Genomic DNA, 21,179 nt, shown 5'->3' with positions numbered 1-21,179 from the left:
GGTGTCTTGTTATGCAATTTTATTTCGTTTTAATCAGACCCCAAAACGTCAAATGCGGTCGCAACCTTATTTTCCTTTGAATCGCTGCATAAAAGAACCATTAACGCTATTCTCCACTGCAGAATAGAAAAGAGTCTTTTTCGCCATGGGTGAGGATAAAAAAGAAGACTTTTTTGATATTAGCGGGAGCTCTTGCGGCTGGTTAAAGTATATTTTTGCGAACAAGATCAGTATTCCGAGAAGGCTTATGTGGGCGATGGTTTTCATTAGTGGCAATTATGTCGCTTTCTATCACATCTGGCGAATCGGAGTCAAATACTATCAGGTTCGACTATTGTTGATACTGCTCAAAGTTCTAGTAAATGTTCAGTACCCGCATTCAATAAAGGATCGAGCGAAGTATGAGGTCGACTCTTTTCCCGTGATAACTGTTTGTCTAAACTCGATGCACTCGCGAAAAAAACTGATGAAACTTCACCCAGAGTTGGGAATTCAACATCGTGGTAATGAGATCAAAGACAATTGCTCCCTGTGGGATTTTTACGGGCACAACCACGACGGGTACAAACATGATCTGTCGCTTTTTGACCACATCGATCTTGAAACTTTCTACAACGAAACGTATTCTGCGTTTCTTATGATCTCATGCAAGTACAAAAAAGACGACTGTACCAAGTGGTGGAAGGTAAACGAAGCATTTGATCATTTTTTAAAATTCATTTCTAGCGCACATTGACTCTGTATGGAAACTGCCAAGTATTGGATCTTGCTGCCGTGCCGGACATAAAGTCCAAGTCGCCCGATGGATTTCGGTCATTGCAGATGGTGCTGGCGTACAATCAAAGCGACTGGACATACGGCTGGAACTCGTTCATGGATGGATTCTCAATATTTTACAACCCCGAAGGAGAGACTGTTCTCGACCCCATGAGAAGGTGAATCTTGATTAGAACGTTTGAGCTACTCAATTTACTAGCATTACTGTCAATTCCCGAATCGTTCCAATCATGTTTCTCCAGCAACATCGTAACATCAAACTTGGGCAGCCCTACACCGAGTGCATCAAAAACGGATCTCTTGCCTATTTCGACCACTACAGCAAGTACAATTGCAACTACGAATGCTTGATCAAAGAAGTATACAAAAAGTGCAGATGTTGGGTCCCATATTTTCCGAAGACAACTGACTACCCTGTTTGTATGTACCACGAGCACACGAGATGCGTCGCTCACATTCTCAAGGAGTTCATGTATTCAAACTGCACTTGCCCGGTCCCCTGCTCGGAGCTCTTTTATAAGAAAACAGTTTATTACACTGAGATGCATCAGAACTTCCGGAATAAAACAGCGGAGATGCTCAAACGATTCCCAGATATTGCATTGGCTTCAGTACGAATCTCGCTTCCAGAAAACTACGAAATGCAACACGAAGAACAAGCAGACTACGAAATAAGCCAGCTTTTCTCAGGTCTAAACTGTTTTCATTTAGACATTGAATTTTGACTTTAGATGTGGGTGGAGCAATGAGCCTCATTCTTGGGATATCTCTTGTTTCCCTTCTCGAGCTTTGTGAGCTCTTCTGCATTGGATCGCGAATGGGCTGGTTGAACAGAAAAATAATCGCCGCCAAGTCAAGAAGTAGCTTCCAACAAATAGGACCCGCAATGGTTGGTCTTGCAAACTCGATGAAAGGCTCCGTTGGTATTATTGCAAACTCGGATGCGAGAGGTAATGAGATACTTTAATTGCGTACTTTAATACCTGAAGACTGTCCTTCAAAAAGGACTTTGCCTGAGAACTCGGAAATTAATAGAAGCAAAAAAAGACACGTTCGGTAAAAATAATAATAAAGATAAATCATCGCTAACAAAAATTTAGTTGAAATAATAGAAGAATCGGACAATGAAACAGTGTTGTCACCGGACTCGCCATATCTAAGGTAAATATTGAAAATCTTGGAGTACAGTGGTTACCCATCTTAAGAGGCCCTAACTTAAGAGGACTTTTGCGTCAATTTGGCTAATTTTGTCATCCTAAAAAGTTCCAACTTAAGAGGACTTTCTTGATGATTTTTATTAAATTTCGGGAAATATCTTGGCAAACAGTGAGTCATTAAGCATTTTTTTTTTACAGTAAAGAAACTCGAAATCTTTGACTGCTTTTCTGGCCATTTTGAAGGCGATGGCTTTGCAATGTCGGCTTCATCTGAACCTGGAATTTGAGGTTCTTCCTCAATATCCATCGGGGTCGCAGCTTGTGTATCATCGATCTGAAGCGCCAGGAAATGCTCGATCAATTCTTCTTCGTCTTCTTTCTCCAAGATACTTTCGAAAACGTCCAAGCCCTCGACGTCTTCAACATTCTCCTCGTATTCTTCTTCTTTAATCAGTCCAGTATTGATCCAATTTCGCTTGAAGATTGCTGGATTCATGTAAGTGAAGATTTCGTTGGCTTTTCTCACGAGCTCTTCCTCTGTGATATTAAGATGATCGTGATCGACGATAAAATCATCGAGGTAGTAGCAGATTTTTAAATTGTGGAAGAAGCTTGTAAGCCGGACAGTTATCGATATACATCAAATAACGCTGCGATGGATTTTTTTCTTTCAAAAACGCCGAAAGACGAGTCAGCTCCAGAATAAATATCGCTCTTGTACACCAGGCGGAGGAATTCCAGTATAGTCGAAAATCTTAAAATTAATAAGCTTTGTTTTTTTCAATTTTTACCTTTAAAATCTCGAAATTCTATTTCATGAAATTTGAGATTTTTAGAGGAGGAGGGCTTGGAGTTGTCGAAGTTTGGGTTGGCCACTCGTTCTATCTGCTTTCTTGGTGCGCCTTTCCATTTACTTCCTTGATTTCTTATTATGATTGCGGGGCGGTAATCTTTTAGCGGCCCAAACGCAGAGATTGTCGGGATATATGTAAACCGCTCTTTTTGATGAGCAATTTTCGAGAGTTGATCATCTGATCCAAGCAGGATACGATTTCGCGTGTCAATCTCTCGGCTGACGCCTGTCTTGTCACAGTTCAGAATAGCACTATAATTTAATGATTTCAAAAATAAATTATCAAATCCTCACCTCAATGGATAATTCGAACGACAGGATCGTAAACGCTGAATTTCGAAATTTTTCTCTTCTTCACTGAGAAATATAACATCAGTTTTCTTGGAGGTTTTTCTTCCATAGTCACGTATTATTCTTTTGACAAAGCGTTTGGAAATACATAGATCCTGTATCTCTTTGTCATCGGGGAAGTTTTCATCGATCATTTTTCGTAACCATCTCGCGACTCCACGAAGTCTCATTTTATATTGGCGTTTCGGGTATAGTTGCTTGATTTTTTCTTCGAGCTTTTGCATTGATGCAGATTTCTTCTGCGTGAGTTGGTATTTGTGCTTCGTTTTCGATGACAGGATCGTAAACCTTTTGTTATAAAGGTTTGTAAATGTACATTTCGGAATATCTTGTCCATGCTCTTTTCGATAGAGCTCATTTACAGCCTTTTAGCATTTCTTTTGTTTGCACCTTTCACCAAAATCTCTGCATACTTTTTTCTCGGCCATCGTCATGCGAATTCTCTTTTCGGACATGTTTCCAGCAAAATATTTTTCGAGGAATGAACAAGTTAAGGACCCCCATCAAGATGAAAAAGTCAAAATTTTCAAATTTTTTTGCTTTTTGGGTTGTTTAGACCACGAGGAACAACTTTAATTCAGAAAATTTTTTGATCTTATAGAAAATTTTGGCAGAAAATGCCTTCAAAAATTGAAAATTAACATTGTCCATTTCCTAAAAATCTTTAGTTCGCTATTTTTTAATGGTAATTAAGGGTATACCAACCATAAAAACTATTTCTATCATAAACACGAGTATAAAAACGTTATTCAGGGCAATTTAGGCAATAATTACTGAAAATTAAAATCTGGAAATTCGACTAAGATTCGACTTATAAAATTTTAAAGGGGCTGTCTTCCTTAAGTTCGTCGACAAAAACTCTCAAAAAGCAAACGGTCGTAGCTAAGGGCGTTAACTTTACCATGAAAAATATTAAGGGTATACCCCAACGAAAACCCCAAAAAACGTTCACTAAGCAACTTTACCTTTAACGGCCTGTATAACCTTAAATTTGGCATCGAGAGATCATCTTAAAGGGAACGGTTGCAGTAGAGGGTTCGATCTAAAGGATGCAATTAAAATTAAGGGTCTGGCTAAGATAGTTTTAGAGAAAACTTTCACTAAGATGCCCTATTTTCGCGATTCTTGATGGGGGTCCTTAAAATTAAAAACATAAGTGCGCGCCTTGTTCTGGAAACAATAATCATGATCAATTTTTCCATCAAATGTCCAAATTTTGACTTCAGTAATGCTGCTTAGCTTCGACATTAGTGAGAAAAGAATTTTAAAATATGTATTCCTAAATTGACTCGAAATGTTCCAACTTAAGAGGACTTTCTCTCAGCCCTTGTCATCTCAAAAGGCCTCTTAAGATGGATACCAACTGTATTTTCCCGGCTTTTAGATTTTTCAAAAGAGTTTATCCGATGAATAATGATGGCTTCATTTTCTCAAACTCAAGCCTTGAAGAACCTGAGTATTTTTATGTCCCAAAAGAAAACACCCGAAAAACGAACTAGTACATCAAACGGAAACGATGTGCGATATAAACGTTACTGTTGTGAAAAAACTACCTTTTATTCAAATGAAATCTATGCGAAATATGCGTGCAAAAACACACATGAAACAGCTAGAAAAACAGCAGCAACGTTCGCTGCAATGTTCCACGACTTTTCCTCCTTGAGAATTTCACAGGGATCCACTTCGACATCATGTTCCTCGTTCGGTTGTTCTTCTGCGATGGAAATTTCTTCAGAGGAAGTTTTATTTTCACGAACAAGGCATTTCAGCCATTTTGGCACTTCTTGAACAAAACATGAATTCGTTAATTTTGAGTTTTTACCTGCTTGAGAGATTTCCTCCTTAGGTTTCAAGTCGCTAATAGATTTGCGCCTTTTATTAGAAAACCTAGTCCAGTATGTCATTCGTGGTAGATATCTTAGAATTTTTATCACCAGCTTTGTCTACTTCCTTACCTTGGGTCGAGCGGCGGAGTCAAAAGTGATACGACAACTGCGATGATCACCGTTAAAAATGCCAATAAAATCGCAAAATGTAAATAATGCATCTTCGACAAGACCAAAGGGTTTGGAAGCGTATCGCCACATAGCCCTGTTGGTTGCGTGAATTCAAGTAGCATTTTAGTCAGACCAATAATTAGTCCACATAAAAGCCCCCAAAAAGCGCCTGGCTCGTTGCAACGCGGCCAGAATATGCCAAGAACGAAAATTGTTACAACTGGTGGGCCGAGATACGATGTGATTGCTTGAATGTAGTCAAAAAGCTGTCCGTCAGATGAATTTTGAACGATAGGAAGCCAAAGAATTGAAATACCGCAGAGTGCAAGCATTGTAAGCCTTGAGATAATTAGCAGTTCTGCTTGTGAGGCATTTTTGCGAATTTTTGCATAGATGTCTACAACAAAATCACAAAAAGATCGAATGAATAGAAGCACCTAGAGTAAATAACGTAGCACCAGAATTGAACGTTGAGGTGAGAGAACTCATGAGAGCGGCGAGCATGACCGCCATGAGCATTCCTCGTAATCCTGCTGGTAAAAGACGAAGAATTAGTGTAGGATAAGCGATATTTGAGCAGCCAATGTTAGAATTGCAGTAAGACTTGCAATTGTCAGGATCAACGCAAGCAACTTTGAAAAGTTATTTTATGTTTTCAATGTCAAATTTTTCTATTTATAAATATACAAATTGGATTATGCTTTGATTTAATAACTGATTCCTTCATCGGTAAATAAGATGCGAGAAATCATTCCTGGAAACACCATCAAAAACACTGGTGTTACTTTGATAAGTCCAGCAATAACACATCCTAACTTCACATGGGACAAGTTTTTCGCAGCTAAACAGCGTTGAACAAGCACTTGATCAGTACACCAATACCATGTTGCAATGACAGTCAAGCCGAAAATTGCACCTGGCCAGGGTAGATCTGCGTCGGGTGCTCGCAGAACATGATCGAAATCATCTCTAACGGCACCACATGCATCGCCATTCTGCGTTTCTAGAGGCGAAAGGTAGTCAGAAGGAATCGAGCAGTTGTACTTGGCCCAGAGACTGTCCCATGCAGACTCATTCTCGCTTCCAATCTCATTGAACGCATAAACCGCCATAATGACTGAACCGATAACCATGATGACAGTTTGAAGAGCTTCAACGTAAATGACAGCCTTCAATCCACCGGCGACAGAATACGCAGCAGTGATAGCAAGGAGGATGATGATAGCCACATATAAATTCAATGATGGAATCGCAAGAGAAATGAATAAAGAGCCAGAGAATAAATCTGCGCTAATCTTCGTAAAAATATAAATGAAGAGAGACAAAACTGCTAAATAAAGCTGAATTCGCTCTCCTGGAAATCGACGTTGGAGAAACTCTGGCATCGTTTTGATTCCAGATGCAAGATAGACTGGAACGAAAAGCCAGCCAAGCATCAGTAAGCAAATCATCGCATTCCACTCAAACACACCAACTGCGATGCCAGCAGCGGCTCCTGATCCAGCCAAGCCAATAAAGGAAGAGCTTCCAATATTCGAGCTGTATAGAGAGAACGCGACAGGTAGAAACCACATGGATCGGCCTGCGAGAAGAAAGTCTGTTGCAGCTGACGAAGAAGCCTTCTTCTTTCCGACGAGAGAAATGCCAAGACCTGCTCCAAGTACGATCACAAAATAAACGCCAATAACAAGCCAGTCTCCCCACTCAAGAACAAGTCTAGCATTTCCTGCGTCGTCGACTGGTCGATCGTAGCAAGACTGTGGTTTAACATCGCTTCCATAGGGGATATTTCGTAGCCGGAAATCGCAGTACTCTTGGATAGTCGGATTGCGACTATCACAAGACATGACTCTTTCTCTTGAATCTTTTTCGGTAATCTTCGGGAAGAATGAAGAACATTTTGGTACTTTCACTTGAGCAAATTTGACGGAGAGACCGATGAAAAGAATGGCTGTTTTATGGGCAAATTTATTTTCTGAATATATGAACTGAGAATATTTATTCTGAATTGAACTTCTTCTAGACTAAAATATGTCAAACCATTCTTAACATATAGAAATATGATCATGAGTCAATCAACTGACTCCAGGGCAAGGTGATCGTCATCATAAAAGTTCTTTTATTATACTAGTGCGATGATAATCCGACTCCTTCGGCTCACTCGTGAAACAAAGGAACAATGAGAGGAATCTCAACAACATCGCTTTTTCTGTTAATTTTTTCGTATGCACAAGAAATAACTGTAGTGGACAAAATCTTCTCCAGCGATGTTAATTGTGAAGCGACAGAAGGCTGCGATCCCGAAAATGGTAATGAATTAACCACTTGCTTTTTAAACTCAATCCGATAGACCCTAAACATCCACAGAGAGTAGCAATATGTAAAGCGAATGTTCCTCACGAAGAATCCACTGACTTGACGTTTTATTTCGATGGACAACGAAGAAACAGCGCCGCTGATATGGTCTGTGAAAATATCAATAATCAAACTGTATGCGAAGTTTCATTGACTTTGACTGAGCCAATTACCCGGGACATGCATCAATCAGAAGTAAAATGTGTCTATGCAGACGAGCGGGACGACATTGAAAGAGGTAAGGCTAGCTCCGAAGAGCTAGATTCACCAGCTACAATAATTCTTTTCAGAATCGACGGCAAAATTGAATGTTCTTCATCCTCCAACAGTTTCAATGATTGGAGATCAGGAAAGGGCCACAAATTAAAAAATTATATCGACTAATCGTAGTAAAGCCCGACTAAAGAGAATGTTCAAAGACGAGAATGTGCTTAACTGTACTGCATCTGGGTATCCGACGCCGATAATTGGGGTCAATAGCTTGGTGCAAAAGGAAATCTCCAAAAGCTACAAGGGCGAGAGTTTGGATGTTACCGACGGAATCGCAATCATCCCTAAAGAAACAAAATGGGATCAAGTGATTGTCTGCTACGCTCAGAATGGAATTAATGCAGTTGCCGAAAAAGAAAAGAATCTGTCGTCAGGTTTGCTTAACAACACCTACCCTGCTAACAGCTCAAAGTCCTTTCTCATCAGGAACTTTATTTTCCTTATTTAGCGCAACATATTCGGATCTCTTCCTGCCTCACTTTTTCGTCAGATACATGCTCATCATGTATTTTTCTTCTTCGGTGCAAGTGCTATAATCCTGATTTACTGCTATTACGAAATGCAACGCCCCGATAAACGATTCGGTACCGTCGCTCGAGGCGGACTAAGTACCAAACCCTGATCAACTAACATGCAAATAAACTATCAAAAATACGCTCAAATGATTTCTGGGTATAATTTGAGCACTGTGAATCAACAGATTATATATATTTAAAGGAAGGCACAGAAAAGAAACAGAAATTTAAACCGTGAATATGCTGTTTGATATTCAAGGGAGGATTGAAAGAAGAAGGTGTATATTGCAGAAATCCCATAAAAAGGCGAAGGTGTCAAGTTTTAAAGGAAAGCGTAATTGTTAACTTAAAGGAGATAGTAAAATCGATTCGATAGTGTTTAGCTCGATGGAGTTTCAGCAGCAGGCTTTGATAGGTCTTGAGCAGGTTGATCTCTTGAGATTTCTTGGGGCGTCGGAGAGGCAGCAGGTGCCGCCTCATCAGTGTTTTCAGTGGTGTTTTCAGGTGCTTCAGTGCTCTGTGAATTTTTCTCAGCTTCTTCAGCTGCTTTTTTCTTTGCTTCAGCGATTGCCTTTTCCTTCGCCTCTTGTTCCAGTCGGAGTTTCTCCGCAGCTTCTGCCTCTCGTTTCGCCACGATTTCTGGGTCCATGCTCAGCTTGAATGTCAACTCCTCGAGCTTTTTCTGTTTCCGCTCTTCGTTCATCTGGATCAGATCCATGAGATGCTCGGTCAGGTTGTCCTTCAATGATGACTTGACTCACTCCATAATTTTCCCCTACCTTTGTCTCAGTTTTTGCTGGAGGTCGAACTTAGCATCGACGTACTCTTTCTCTGCTGTTTGAAATCGACGATTTGCTTCGCTAAATTCTACGCAAGCCTTGTCGATTTGATCGCGGATTACGGCAACGTCCGCATTAAGCAGGTTATCCAATTTAACTAAATACAAATTTCCAAAACGAAAGCACATTGAATCAAACCTAATTCATCCTGAATCGTCGCGAGCATTTTGCTTTCCAATGCAGCTTTCTTTTGGCGAGAGATGACCTCTTGAGCTAGAGCGGCTCTTCGCCTTTTATTCTTCTCCTCCATCTCTTTTTGGATCTTCTCGACTTCTTGGATCTCCATCTTTTTCTTTTGCTCGGCCACTTCTTCTTCAATAAAATCCGGCTAAATTCAATCAAAAACAGTCAGCTGATTCGCAAACTTACTACTTCAGGTTGATTTGATGAGGTGTCAACTTTGTTCACTTGGATTTCTTCTTTGGGTTCCTGTTTAGCTGGTTCAGCGTTTGTACTAGTAGGAAGGAGGGCTTCATCAGGTAATTTTTTCGGCGGTTTTGGCTTTGAGGTCTTTTTAGCGGCGAGTGCCTTTTTCGGCGATTTGGACGAGGCTGGTTTAGCTTTGGTCGCTGTTGAATCGCCGCCACTTCGGAGGTGGCGAAGTTCTGCGTCCGAAAACCCACCCCAATCTGACATTCTAAAAAGAGCGATTCAATCATTTCTACAAAAATATATTTTATTAAATATAAAGAAATATAAGAAAGCAAGCATCAATGGGCACTTGGGGTAAATACTTAAAGTCGCATATTGCGAACACGGAAATTTATCAAGGGAATCGGGTTGATTTCCTCGATATCGTCGGTAATTGGCAACTGCGAAGAGGATCCAGCGACACGAATAGGTGTTGTAACGAGCAGATCCGACATGTTTGGCGAGATCAAGTTTGCTTCTGATTTTCTTCGTCGTTCCAAAAGCTTAGCAGCTGGCCGACGTGGAGCGAAGGCAGAGCGTTGTCGGGTCTCAAGAATGTCGATATTGGTTTTTGTTCTTCTGGGCTTCTTTTGTCGTAGTCTGATCTTCTTGCCATCAATTGGACACTCTGAAAGAATAATTAGATAAAATTCCGTCTTATAATAAAAACCTGTATGATTTTGACACCAAGTATCGATACAATCACGGTGAAAGTAGTGACTACAAGAGTCCAATCGTTTGACATAATGCGCCGGGTCGAACGCTTGTAAACATATTCGGCACTGCATACCATCTTTGAGTAGCCGCTGATTAGCACCCACTTTGTGGCAAGGCAGTAAGTTCAAAACATGATCTGGAACCCCAGGTCTATCAGGAGAAGCGGGTCGGTCTAGCTCAAGGAGTCGTTCGTAGTCTTCTTCTTGGATTTCGCGGCCTTGGAGCTCAAGCGTTAGTTGGTGATTCGCCAAGTTTCGTTTTGCTGGTTTTAGACTCTGTCCCGGTCGCTCACGGACATTGAATCGAACATGTGGCCTTGCTCCATTACGATAGCATTGACCGCATAAATTCACAGCATCTCCGATTCCTATGTAGAGTTTTCCCTTTATCGGCGTCATCGAACAATCGGCACAAACGCTGCCGCTATGAATGACATCCTTGTGCTTTTTCCTCTCCCAAGTGTTGGTGAATTCACGTCGTAGCTGCTCTTTTGGTGCAAATGTTTGCCTGCAATAAGGGCATTGAATGTCACCACCATCGCCGCGTTGCATTGTGTCTTGATGCTCTGCCCAGACCTTCATACACCGAATATGAGCAGCGTTATTGCAGCATCGACACCAAGTGATAGGCATGCGGACTTCAAGAAGCTCTTCTTGGCAAATAGGGCAAACATCGTCAGCATTGAGTGCTCTCCCAGGAGTAGGGCCACTTTCAGATGGTTGTTCAGAATCGCCAGATTGCTCCACCGGCTTCGTTTCTTTTCGAGCATGATCCCCGCGGAGAAGCTCATCGAATTCGCGGGGGACAAACCCTCCTTGCCAGATCAGTGGATTTGATTTAGCCATTCGAAAGCGCTTCAGCAGCACCCAACAAATATGCTTGCAGATAGTGCGCTCGCGCTTGAAAGCTATACAACTGCAACTATGAATTGCGCCAAGAGTGACTTTATAGACTCGCTAAAATCATTGATTTAGGTTTTGGTTAACCAGAGTTTATACGGTAGCATACCTTCGCGCTTGAACCACCGTTTCCGTCAGCTTGCTGCTCTCGTACAGATGAGCCGTCTTTCAAAGTGAAAGAGGTTGGGCCATGAGTTCTTAGGATGAAAAATGAACTTTGGTCCGCCTTTTGTAATGCCGCCTTCGTGATATCCGAGGGCGACGAAACCCATCCCACTGCTCGAGACATGTCTAAATCACAATGATTTACATGGCGATCTTCGTGAAATTCAAGTTTTGAGTGGTAATTTATTCTAAAGTCGTCAGGCAGATGGCCAGCGAAGGCAATTTTGAACAACAGAAATAAATAATTTAGTCAAGTTCGTCTTCCTTGAGCTCGCCACAGTCGGCAATAGTGAAGTTCGCTCTAGGTCGGCCACTTTGGCTGCCGTACTTATTCATGATATCAACGATTTCTTTGCCATCTACAACTTCACCGAAGACGGTATGCTTGCCGTCGAGCCATGGGCAGGGAATAAAAGTGATGAAGAACTGCGAACCGTTAGTGTTTGGACCGGCATTGGCCATCGAAAGGAGGTAGGGCTGCTCGTGCCGGATGTTAAAGTTTTCGTCGGCAAAGGTTCGGCCGTAGATACTCTTGAATCAACTATAAGAGCAAGCATGTGATTGTTTGGGTACCTTTCCGCCAGTGCCATTGCCAGCAGTAAAGTCCCCGCCCTGAGCCATAAAATCGTTGATGATTCTGTGGAAGCTGGATCCTTTGTATCCAAAGCCAGCTTCTCCAGTACACAGCTGACGGAAATTCTCGGCAGTTTTTGGCACAACATCATCATAAAGCTACTCAATATATAAGAAATAGAATCGACTATGAAAAACCTTGAAGGTGATACGCTGGGTACCTTCTCCACCAGCGTTGATGTCAAAGAAGACTTTGGTAGAGGCAAATCGGTTGATCAATGATCGAGAGCTTCGCAACATGATCAAGTCTAAAAAAAATAATAAGAGGAGTGATGTTTATTTATTATTATTGCACATGTTTACGAAGACCTTGAAAGTAACAGTGAAAGAATTACAGCTAAGATAGCGACCAAGAGCGCCATTATTAAATTTTTGTTGGCCGAGTTGTTACTCGAGGGGTTGCTCTTAGAAATTTTAGTTGATGCCTGTTCTTCATCGCGAATTCTGTCTATAACGGTCGTATTTTTTACTTCTGGTTCCGCATACTAAATAGAAACATAATAAAAGATAAAGATTCTCCAGCATTAACCTCGAAGGGTTCCGTGGATTCTGATATGTTGAAGATAAACTCGAGGTCGTCGCCTGCTTTTGTTTGAAAATTCTCGTACAACGAGATTGGAAAGCCACCATTGATTGATGTGAATACTCGTCTAGCCAGTATTCCATTTGTCATGAGAGGGTTGTCTTCATCGAGCTCGAGGATGAGATCCTCGGTGAAAATCTCAAATCTTTTTGATAACGAGCGCTGTACATCCACTCTAGTTGAGTTTTAGGATTGAAGATAAAACGAAGGATTACCTGATCAGTTCTTTCAAATCACTTATGGAAGATTTTCTAGTGATAGCAGCTCTTACGGCAATAGAGATTTGTACATTCATAGAGGGGCTATCGGCTAATTGAATCGGCACATCATGACCTTCATGATAGATATCAGCCATCAGGAATTCAGGAACTGTTGACGCATTTTTTGGAATAACAAGCTCGCCATTTTCGCTGAATCTATTATTGACGAAGAGTTCGAAACTGGATAATTTTTCGACTGCGAAGTTCGTTATTTGCTTCCCGACTTCTGAGGCGTAGATTTTCTGCGATTTGGAAACGATGGGAAGCGAAAATTGAAAGGATGCTTGGGAGCGGATCTGTGTCAGGGGGAATTTTGAGGAAGATACAGTCTTTACTTCTACTTTTTGAACATCTCCAGAGTCTCGAATACGTTTGGCCCGAATACTTCCATCTAACATGCCGGGTTATTTTCAATAAACTACAGATTTTTTACCTTCGATGTACGCAAAGATTGTCTCGTTTGCTATATGTCCCTCCCGTCTTAATTTCTTCGTACTTTTTAGCCAGTCACTATTTTCTTTCTCATCAACAAAGAAGCCTCCAAGAACGTTTATTCCACCGCTAAGCCGAGCGATGACTTCTCTTGTGTGGTTGTAAATATGCTCATACAAGGCACACTCAGATTCTTTATCTTGAGAAGGAGTTTCCACAAAATTTTGTATTAACAATTTTCCTAGAGAGAAATAACCAGATTGTTTTTAATTGTTATTATTACCAGGCGAATACAGGGCGCCTACAATAAGACCATTTCCATTCGATGGAAGAGACAGATTGCTCGGAAGCAAAAGGTCCATTCTTAATGAAAAAATATTTTTATTGGGAATCGTGATATGCCTTTTATTTGAACTCGATGGCACGTGGCAGTTGTGATGTGAAAAGTTGATAAAGGGAATGTGAAAAGTAAAATGTAGGTGAACGGCTAGGCTTCCATCTTCGGGTTTTCATCTAAATAAATAGTGATTGAAAGAAAAGAGAGCTATTTTTACCAGAAAGATGCTTTCTCTCAACCTTGTCGCTTTCGATGGCTTTTTCGACAGCGTTAAGATAGTTGTCAAGAGTGACCTGTTGAGCTCCAGCGCAGTACTTCATCAAGGCCAGGAATGGTATCTTTCGAAGCGTGCGTCCGCTGATTCCTTGAGCACTGTCGGCGATCGCAATAAGGCTTCTCTCGCTGTCAGTTGGACTTAAAAATATTCACCGAGCATGAAAACCGCTCTTACTTTGGCAGGTCGTATCCTTCTGATCGTAAGGAATATTTGCCTGTAATCATGCCTTTATGATATAATTCGTTGAACGCAGACTCGAGGATAGTGTAGATAGCTTTTGGCTCTGGTGGTCCAACGAAAATCTTCATGTCGGCGCGATCGATGAATGCCAGATCAATTTTGCCAGTGATGTTCGATGTGCAAACAACGAGAACGTTCGGGTACTTTTTCAGCGAGTCCAGTTGCGTAAGAACAGCATTGACTACTCTAACGGCATCTGCTGGCTCATTCGCGGAACCCGATCTAGCAGAGGTTAAGCTCTCTACTTCGTCGATGAGGATGATCGTCATGATCGACTTGTCATCTTAAAATAGTTGTAGTCGTGATCTGAAAGCGTCAACTAACCCGCATAGTCTCTTATTTTAGAAAACATTTTCTGAACAAGTTTGCCTGACTCCGAAAACCACTTTGAGAAGAGAGAATGTGAGTTGATCTCCACAAGTGCCGTATTTTGATAGCCGCCTATTTGTCGAATCGCTAATTTTTGAGCAAATGCCTAAAGAAATGATTGTTTTTGAGCAATTAAAGGTTTGTACCTGAGCGATGGAAGTCTTTCCAGTGCCTGGAGGGCCATGAAAAAGAATGACTTTGTTCCAGCTAATGAGCGTGTTGCTGACTCCTAGTTGCGATAGCCGAAAAGATGTTTCCGCGTATTGAATGAGATCGGTTTTGAGCGATGATGAGTAGTGCAGCGACTCCCACAGTCCGTAAAACGCCTTGTTCGGTAACATCCATGTCTGGCAAGCAGCGATTTCGCCATCTTCAGAAGATAAATTAGTTTTGAAATAAGGCGAGAGTATGTTACCTTCTTCCTCATCAATGTGCTCTTCTTCTCCCTCAGCTTTGTCCATGGTGTACAAATAGAACTTCCCGAGGGCAGTATTAGGAATATCACTGTACTTTTCGCTCTCTTCGCAAATCATAACCTCAGAAACGCACTCTTCCACGACGTTCAACGCTTCCAGCAGATCTTTCGTCTCAGTTTCGTCCATAATCTCGTTAATCGCGTTCATGATCTTTTCCTTGTCTTGTTTCGGAATTAAGCTTTTAACTCCATCGTCGAATAGTTCGAAGATGCTCCGAAGACTATCCTCTATTTCTGTCATTTGATATTTTGCGTTGCTTTTTAGCCTGACCTCGTAATTGATTTGCACCATTTTTATACTAAACAAGAGATCTTAGCTATAAGTTAAATAAATATGGTACGAGAGGATTCCTCTCGATTCAGTTTATTGCACATGCAGTAACTTCGATAAACAGTACAGTCTAGTGGATTGACAGACAGAACGAGCAGATAGCGAGTTGAAGAAGCAATGAAGAAATCAGGATGATATAAAGTACACAAGTATAAATAAATGAAACGTCCTTGAATATAATTTCTATATCGTAAAGCGATATTCTGAGCCGTCCGAATTCAGCAGAACTGCGACTTCTTTATTGACCCAGACGAGCTTCGGGTTTTCCGAAATATTGCTCGACGAAACCTATAAAATTATTGTAACTAGAAATTTGAGACACACCATACTCTCAGCGGCACAGTTCCAACAGATTTGACGCATTTCACATGCGAAGTAACCATTCCAAAAATAGACGATACCATCACCCAGAAACTCAATTGATTTTCAACTAGAATAAATGATTTACAACGATGCAAATAATCTTCTAATAGACCATTTGAATACGTAGCCAAGTATTTTCCATCCGGTGAAAAACAAAGCGCAGATACTGCGCCTCGATGAGCGGAAACCACCTGACTTTTCAGAGTCTTCAAGTCATAAACAATTATCTGCCCATTCTTCGTCCCGGCCGCTATTCTTCTGGTGTTATTGCAGAATGACAGCATATGAAATCTAACAGCAATTTATAACAAATAAGGGGCAGTATCAATGTACCTTTGCAGTGGAGGAAAAGCGTCAGATAACCTCGTTTTCTTGAATGCTTGAGAGTCCAAGCAAAACAGAACGATGTCAACGACCTTTAAAAATATTAGACTTCTCAATTTTGTCGATATCAATACCTCAGATATAAGCAGAGACAGCTCGTTGGGCAGCATTTCTGCCAAAAACTCTATTATCCGCAACACTTCATTTTTGGCTTTGACAAGCGTTGACTGCTGAAATTTCTGGGAGGTAGCTGGATTAGCAATTGCGGCAGTATGGCGGGCTACTTCTCGTCCTACGAACAGAAATGTTTTATCAGTTATTAATTCATTGCGTTACCTATTGTCGTGATGAAGACGCTGGGTTTTGATCGGGCGATTTGACAGAGAGCTCTATGCGAAGCACGGCATAGCTCCGCGCTTGGCGAAACCATCACCTTCTTGTTAAATAGTGGCTCCACCATTTCATAGTTGATCGTCATTTCCATAAGAGCCAAGAGAACAGTTGCAGGCTCAACGAAAGGCTCCCAGATATGGAAGCCACGACCAAGAAGTTCAACAGCTGTCCTCTTTGAAATTGAGTTATCGTTGGCATCAAGAAGAGAGCAGCTTCTGAGCAATGATTCTTGTTGTTGATTGACCGAGGCAGTTGAGTTCAGCACCAAGCACGCCTAGGATGACAACCGCAGTATTACTTGTTTGCATGTTGGATGATGAAAGTTGATTGAGGAAGTGTTGGATAATGCGTCCACGGGTCTTTTCGTCATTACGTCTTAGTTGATCAAGAAGAAGGCTTTGTCCCGTTTCGCGAATCTCTTGCACACGATCAGACCAGCGAATCGCCAGTGTTTCCAGAGCGGGAGGAGTGTACTTTTCTAATAGATCGCTTAGCAAGGCGCAGTGGAGAGTGACTAGTCCAGACCAACACTGTCTACCATCACCGAGGATTTCTTCGGACAAATTCATCAAACTGTTGCAAAGAGAACCTATCGACATGAGATGGAGATTCGTCAAGTCTTTTGAAATGTTCCAGTGTTCGTTAAAATTGTCTGGTTCTTCAGGGAAAAAGAAAACACAGCAGCTCTGACGACGGACTCCAAAGATCAGTGACTTTTTCGGTCGCGCAAAGGATATCATCGTCACTAGAAGCTCATCAAGAGATGGCTGAAGTCCCCATGCATGCAAGGTCATGATAAGAATACGTCCGAATGCTAACGATTGAGGTCCCAAGATGGCACTTTCAGAAGTATCTAGTGATGGTGCGCTTGATAAGGATAGTTTCGATGGCGATGTAGCTTGTTGTTGAGGAGACTTTGGTGAGGTCGGAGTTGCTGGAGATTGGCGACCTGAGCGCGATTCTTTAATTTTTGACTGGACGCTAGAAAATAACTGCATTCCTGTTATCTTGAGAGTATTGGTTAAATTTGGCTGTGATTTGTCTTCAGAGGCTTGACGCGATGGCATTTTCTTGATACTTGTTTGATTCAGTCGATAGTGCTGGATGATATTTTGAACCATTTTTTCGACATCGAAGTGAAACGATAAACACTTGAGAATTGGTGGAGAATCAAGCTGATCAAGAAACATTGGTTGGACAAAAATGAGCTGCTGCCTCCTTGCCGGAGGTTTATCGTGGGGATATAGCTCAGCTGTTGACTGAATTTCATTCGCTTGAGAGGAAGAAGTTTCCCGTTCAAGAGCCATCGAATATGCATCCCATGTCTTGCATGATCCGTCTTCACGAGTGACAATAAGGTACCCATCATTTGTCCAAGCGACATCAATTATCGCTTGACCAAAGCCAGGATCAGAAAGGAGACATTGGTGCGTCTTCGGATGCAATACGCAGATTCCGCCATCGACATCGATCGAAACGGCCGTGCCAGCTGATTTTCCGACTTTTATCGGGCAAATTGTGAGACTCAGCAGTGGAGCCATGTGATTGTGGAATTCTACCAACTTTTGTTTATGTGTTAGTGACCATGCTGAGACAGAGAAGTCGGCGCTACCAACAAAAAAGACATCGTCGTCATATGAAGCGGTGTTATGCTGGTATGGGTACATGAGACAAGTGATCTCGGCGTAATTGGCTACTGCAGATGTAAAGACATCTACGTCTTCGTTAATATCAAAAACACATTTTGCAAAAGAAGGAATTGCAGGAGCGATAACAAGATGTCCATCAGAACGACCAAATATGAGGGTATCCTTCTCTTCAACAAAGCAAACCGCAGTGATGTAGGAGTCATTCGTGCAAAATACATCAAGTTCGCCTTCAACTCCACTGCAAGAAGCAGTTTTAGCTATCTCAATTAGTGAATCTTCCTGCGCTACATATGTAGAGATCTCAAGAGAAGGAGCAATTGAATGAAGACGTTTTCCAGAAAGTTGAAAGTTCGAGTGCAGGGGAGCAGACGTTCGCCAAATGAGCTGCGGAGATTGGTCATCCGCACTTTGAGGCTTAAGGTTCGCTGTTGAGTAGATCGTGAAATATGACAAGTTCAGAGCTTTGTTCTCCGACACGATGGCGAAGTTTGAACTTGCTTGAAGGAAAAATCCATCGACGAGGCAATCGCTATCAATCGACTGATAAGATATGCTTGAAAAATCCGATGAGTCCAAGATGAAGAAGGACTTCTTACAGACGACAAGGGCGTATTCGCTCCTTAATTTCAGAACAATCGGATGCTCGCATGATCGGATTTGCTTCGACTCTTCCTCCCAAAGTGGCTCTTCTAGCGATTGTTGAGGCTCTGTTGAGACGCGCCATACTTTCAAAGTTCCACCTGCCGTTATGCCGAGCAAAACTGATAGATCGGGGACATTTATTGAGACCCCGCAAGTTATCCAGTCCGGGTACAAACGGCAGCAAAGTGAGAACTCGCGCTTTCCAGTTTTTGTGCTGAAAACAAGGACTTCACTGAGTTCGCCGAAAGCAGCTATCAATGTTTCAGAGAGAGTAACAAGACCTCCAAGACGATCAGACGCTTGAATTGAGAATACTACGCGGCCAGAAGGAACATGCCAAAACTGAATTAACCCGGAGAGGGAAAGCGTTGCTAGATGATTCTTCCCGTAAGATGATGTGCTCACTATCGGAGATGCATCAGAGTCCTGTATTAGGACGCTTTTGTGGATGATGTTCTGATCGGAAACCTTCCAAATGAAGATCTGGCCGCTCTCAAAGGTAGCATAAATCCAGTACTCGACATTGTCAAGGTTGGACTCGATTCGACCGAAGCAGGTACATTTACAGTTGACATTCCGACCTGACCACAGTCCGATTGGAACTGTCAACACCATAGCCGCATGTTTTTTCTTAACTAAACCTGATCACACTTCTGCAAAAAATTGAGAAAGACACTGGAGGGTTCTTTTATCAAATAAAACATGTATTGAAAGTATAGGTGAAAGACACAGGAAGTATGAACTATAATGGTGGTATTTTCAGTTGCTAAAATCGGTCAGTTTTGTTCTTTACGAAGTGTAAAATAATCGTTGAGTTGGCGGAATCAAATAAAAACAAATATGTGGTGCTCAGCTTCAAGCATTCAAAAAACAAGGTTTGAAGAGAGTGAGGTTGTGACACTGATCTCAGGAATAATTGATCCTAAAAAGGCTAAAATACTAGAAAGGGATACAGTAGTTTGTCTGTGAATTATTGAGCGCCGACCGTTCTGACGTCGTCGATTTTTAAGATCATTCGAACGAGCTGTGTTGCTAGCGAGAGCTGCTGTTTCTTTCCAACGAGGGTCTCCACAACATTTTGGACCTTTAAAAATAGTTAGTAACGCCAAAACATCCATTTTCGATGATACCTTCATATCTCGATCTCCGGTATAAAGAGCATCAACACCAAGTCGGGGGTTTCCAGTGGTCTTTTGGTCAGATCGGAGATCAGTCAAAGTCTCAACTGGATTCAAACCGGAGTTCTCGGCCAAGGCCATGGGTACGCTTTCAAGAGCTGAAGCGAATGCTCTAAAAATAATTATCGGGTGATGGGAACTTATCAGACTTACCGCATGCCCCACTGGTCGAGTCCAGAAGTATTGTCAGCTTCTTCAGCAACATCAAGAGCACAAGCAACTTCAGGAGCGCCACCACCGTAGACGATTCTTGAATCTCGGATGAGATTTCGGACGACGCAGATAGCGTCGTGGAGGGATCGCTCGGCCTCGGCAATGACCATTCTGTTGGAGCCTCGGATGAAAACTGTGACAGCCTTGCTGTTCTTGCACTGTTCGACAACCAACATTCGCTCTTTAGTGGTACCAAGGTCGATTTCTCGGACAATACCAGCTTCGCCGAGTTTTTCTTTGGTGAGCTCCTAAGGAAAACGCGCTTGGTTCAAGATTGATATCAACGATGAGTACCTGGAATCGGGGGACGATACGACCGCCAGTGGCGATAGCGATAAGCTCAATTTCGGGACCACCGACCCATCGGACAGCTGGTAAGTTGTTCTGGAGGAGGAGATGGTTGGCTTCGTCGTCGAAACCCCACTGGCAAATGGCGAGGTTAGCTCCAGTATCCTTCACTTGTTTGATCATTTCCTCGAATTTTTCCCGCTCGTAAGTTTGTAATTGCTACAAATAATGCTATAGATAGTTTTAAGAAAAGATCTTACTTTGTAGTCTTCTACACAGGTGACATCAAGCTTGTGGTTGGTCTTTGGCTTTGGAGGTTCGAATGGGCAAGTCAAAATTGCGAGTTTAGCGTTTTCAACTTGCTTGGGCATCTGAGGGTGACTAAAGTCCTTGTCGATGACAACACCCTTGATCAACTGAGTATCATCGAGCTTTCCTCCGACCTTGAAAATATATTGGTAGTTTGAAAAGAACAAGTAAGTAAAGATGTACCTTGGTGAGCATTTTGATGAGTTCAAAATTAACATCTTTCTTTTCGAAATCAGCGACGGCAAGAACGGACTCAACAGCGATGTCGGCGAACTGATCATGGCATCGGTTGACAATTTTAGAGCCAAGAGTAGTTCTGGCTGTTCGCTTGAGCATATCCTAAAACAATCTAAACGACTGTTTGCAAATGTTGTCTTTTACCTTGTCAGAGATAGGAAAATCCTCGGCAATTCTGTCGAGAGTTTTGAGGGCAACTTGACAGGCCTTATCATAACCATCAGCAATTCGGATAGGGTGAATTCCTCTGTCCAAGAGTGGCTCGGCTTGTTCCAAAGAGCACCAGCGAGGACGACGACGCCAGTGGTGCCATCACCAATCTCATCATCTTGAGATTTTT

The 21,179-nt window shown here is 42.0% G+C and overlaps 10 protein-coding genes across 10 annotated transcripts; 2 read left to right on the top strand and 8 right to left on the bottom strand.

Moving 5' to 3' along the window:
- Nucleotides 1-637: 637 nt before the first annotated feature.
- LOC145702045 (bile acid-sensitive ion channel-like) lies at nucleotides 638-1,942 on the top strand. Its single transcript, XM_081779257.1, has 5 exons — nucleotides 638-685; nucleotides 727-935; nucleotides 977-1,467; nucleotides 1,509-1,727; nucleotides 1,878-1,942. Exons 1-5 carry the CDS (start codon nucleotides 638-640, stop codon nucleotides 1,940-1,942), a joined length of 1,032 nt encoding a protein of 343 aa, XP_081635383.1.
- Nucleotides 1,943-4,709: 2,767 nt separating this feature from the next.
- Nucleotides 4,710-7,000, bottom strand: LOC145702044 (sodium/glucose cotransporter 1-like). Its single transcript, XM_081779256.1, has 5 exons — nucleotides 5,851-7,000; nucleotides 5,573-5,767; nucleotides 5,094-5,532; nucleotides 4,961-5,055; nucleotides 4,710-4,921 (listed from the first exon to the last, which is right to left on the bottom strand). The coding sequence occupies exons 1-5, from the start codon at nucleotides 6,980-6,982 to the stop codon at nucleotides 4,710-4,712; spliced, it is 2,073 nt and encodes a 690-aa protein (XP_081635382.1). The 5' UTR covers nucleotides 6,983-7,000.
- A 277-nt stretch (nucleotides 7,001-7,277) lies between these two features.
- LOC145704108 (uncharacterized) lies at nucleotides 7,278-8,373 on the top strand. The gene is made up of 5 exons (XM_081781544.1): nucleotides 7,278-7,444; nucleotides 7,486-7,728; nucleotides 7,781-7,839; nucleotides 7,897-8,134; nucleotides 8,209-8,373. The coding sequence occupies exons 1-5, from the start codon at nucleotides 7,315-7,317 to the stop codon at nucleotides 8,334-8,336; spliced, it is 798 nt and encodes a 265-aa protein (XP_081637670.1). The 5' UTR covers nucleotides 7,278-7,314; the 3' UTR covers nucleotides 8,337-8,373.
- Nucleotides 8,374-8,453: 80 nt separating this feature from the next.
- On the bottom strand, nucleotides 8,454-9,771 carry LOC145704331 (RAB6-interacting golgin-like). Its single transcript, XM_081781780.1, has 4 exons — nucleotides 9,484-9,771; nucleotides 9,253-9,442; nucleotides 9,055-9,211; nucleotides 8,454-9,014 (listed from the first exon to the last, which is right to left on the bottom strand). Exons 1-4 carry the CDS (start codon nucleotides 9,748-9,750, stop codon nucleotides 9,005-9,007), a joined length of 624 nt encoding a protein of 207 aa, XP_081637906.1. The 5' UTR covers nucleotides 9,751-9,771; the 3' UTR covers nucleotides 8,454-9,004.
- Nucleotides 9,772-9,793: 22 nt separating this feature from the next.
- LOC145704330 (E3 ubiquitin-protein ligase Zswim2-like) lies at nucleotides 9,794-11,430 on the bottom strand. Its single transcript, XM_081781779.1, has 3 exons — nucleotides 11,251-11,430; nucleotides 10,196-11,198; nucleotides 9,794-10,153 (listed from the first exon to the last, which is right to left on the bottom strand). Exons 1-3 carry the CDS (start codon nucleotides 11,428-11,430, stop codon nucleotides 9,849-9,851), a joined length of 1,488 nt encoding a protein of 495 aa, XP_081637905.1. The 3' UTR covers nucleotides 9,794-9,848.
- Nucleotides 11,431-11,469: 39 nt separating this feature from the next.
- Nucleotides 11,470-12,183, bottom strand: LOC145705752 (peptidyl-prolyl cis-trans isomerase-like). Its single transcript, XM_081783236.1, has 3 exons — nucleotides 12,078-12,183; nucleotides 11,880-12,038; nucleotides 11,470-11,837 (listed from the first exon to the last, which is right to left on the bottom strand). Exons 1-3 carry the CDS (start codon nucleotides 12,177-12,179, stop codon nucleotides 11,553-11,555), a joined length of 546 nt encoding a protein of 181 aa, XP_081639362.1. The 5' UTR covers nucleotides 12,180-12,183; the 3' UTR covers nucleotides 11,470-11,552.
- A 37-nt stretch (nucleotides 12,184-12,220) lies between these two features.
- On the bottom strand, nucleotides 12,221-13,601 carry LOC145702319 (uncharacterized). The gene is made up of 5 exons (XM_081779537.1): nucleotides 13,498-13,601; nucleotides 13,216-13,455; nucleotides 12,738-13,173; nucleotides 12,469-12,697; nucleotides 12,221-12,424 (listed from the first exon to the last, which is right to left on the bottom strand). The coding sequence occupies exons 1-5, from the start codon at nucleotides 13,574-13,576 to the stop codon at nucleotides 12,239-12,241; spliced, it is 1,170 nt and encodes a 389-aa protein (XP_081635663.1). The 5' UTR covers nucleotides 13,577-13,601; the 3' UTR covers nucleotides 12,221-12,238.
- Nucleotides 13,602-13,603: 2 nt separating this feature from the next.
- On the bottom strand, nucleotides 13,604-15,207 carry LOC145702318 (pachytene checkpoint protein 2 homolog). Its single transcript, XM_081779535.1, has 6 exons — nucleotides 14,853-15,207; nucleotides 14,584-14,807; nucleotides 14,393-14,543; nucleotides 14,003-14,351; nucleotides 13,769-13,965; nucleotides 13,604-13,727 (listed from the first exon to the last, which is right to left on the bottom strand). The coding sequence occupies exons 1-6, from the start codon at nucleotides 15,202-15,204 to the stop codon at nucleotides 13,702-13,704; spliced, it is 1,299 nt and encodes a 432-aa protein (XP_081635661.1). The 5' UTR covers nucleotides 15,205-15,207; the 3' UTR covers nucleotides 13,604-13,701.
- Nucleotides 15,208-15,255: 48 nt separating this feature from the next.
- On the bottom strand, nucleotides 15,256-19,245 carry LOC145704072 (WD repeat-containing protein 7-like). Its single transcript, XM_081781504.1, is given in 7 exon segments — nucleotides 15,256-15,531; nucleotides 15,573-15,673; nucleotides 15,719-15,897; nucleotides 15,940-16,022; nucleotides 16,065-16,222; nucleotides 16,267-16,528; nucleotides 16,530-19,245. Coding segments are annotated over 7 exon segments (3,588 nt in total). The 5' UTR covers nucleotides 19,230-19,245; the 3' UTR covers nucleotides 15,256-15,426.
- A 52-nt stretch (nucleotides 19,246-19,297) lies between these two features.
- Nucleotides 19,298-21,174, bottom strand: LOC145702043 (T-complex protein 1 subunit epsilon-like; the record flags this gene model as incomplete). Its single annotated transcript, XM_081779255.1, is given in 8 exon segments — nucleotides 19,298-19,698; nucleotides 19,745-19,904; nucleotides 19,946-20,253; nucleotides 20,300-20,512; nucleotides 20,554-20,736; nucleotides 20,786-20,941; nucleotides 20,984-21,117; nucleotides 21,120-21,174. Coding segments are annotated over 8 exon segments (1,323 nt in total), but the record flags the coding sequence as incomplete, so codon positions are not given.
- Between the last annotated feature and the right edge of the window lie 5 nt (nucleotides 21,175-21,179).

This window comes from Oikopleura dioica, chromosome PAR (genome assembly GCF_907165135.1).
Source record: "Oikopleura dioica chromosome PAR, OKI2018_I68_1.0, whole genome shotgun sequence".
Lineage (NCBI taxonomy): Eukaryota > Metazoa > Chordata > Appendicularia > Copelata > Oikopleuridae > Oikopleura > Oikopleura dioica.
The sequence above is the reverse complement of the archived record's forward strand: the minus strand, read 5'-3'. Positions and strand labels throughout refer to the sequence as shown.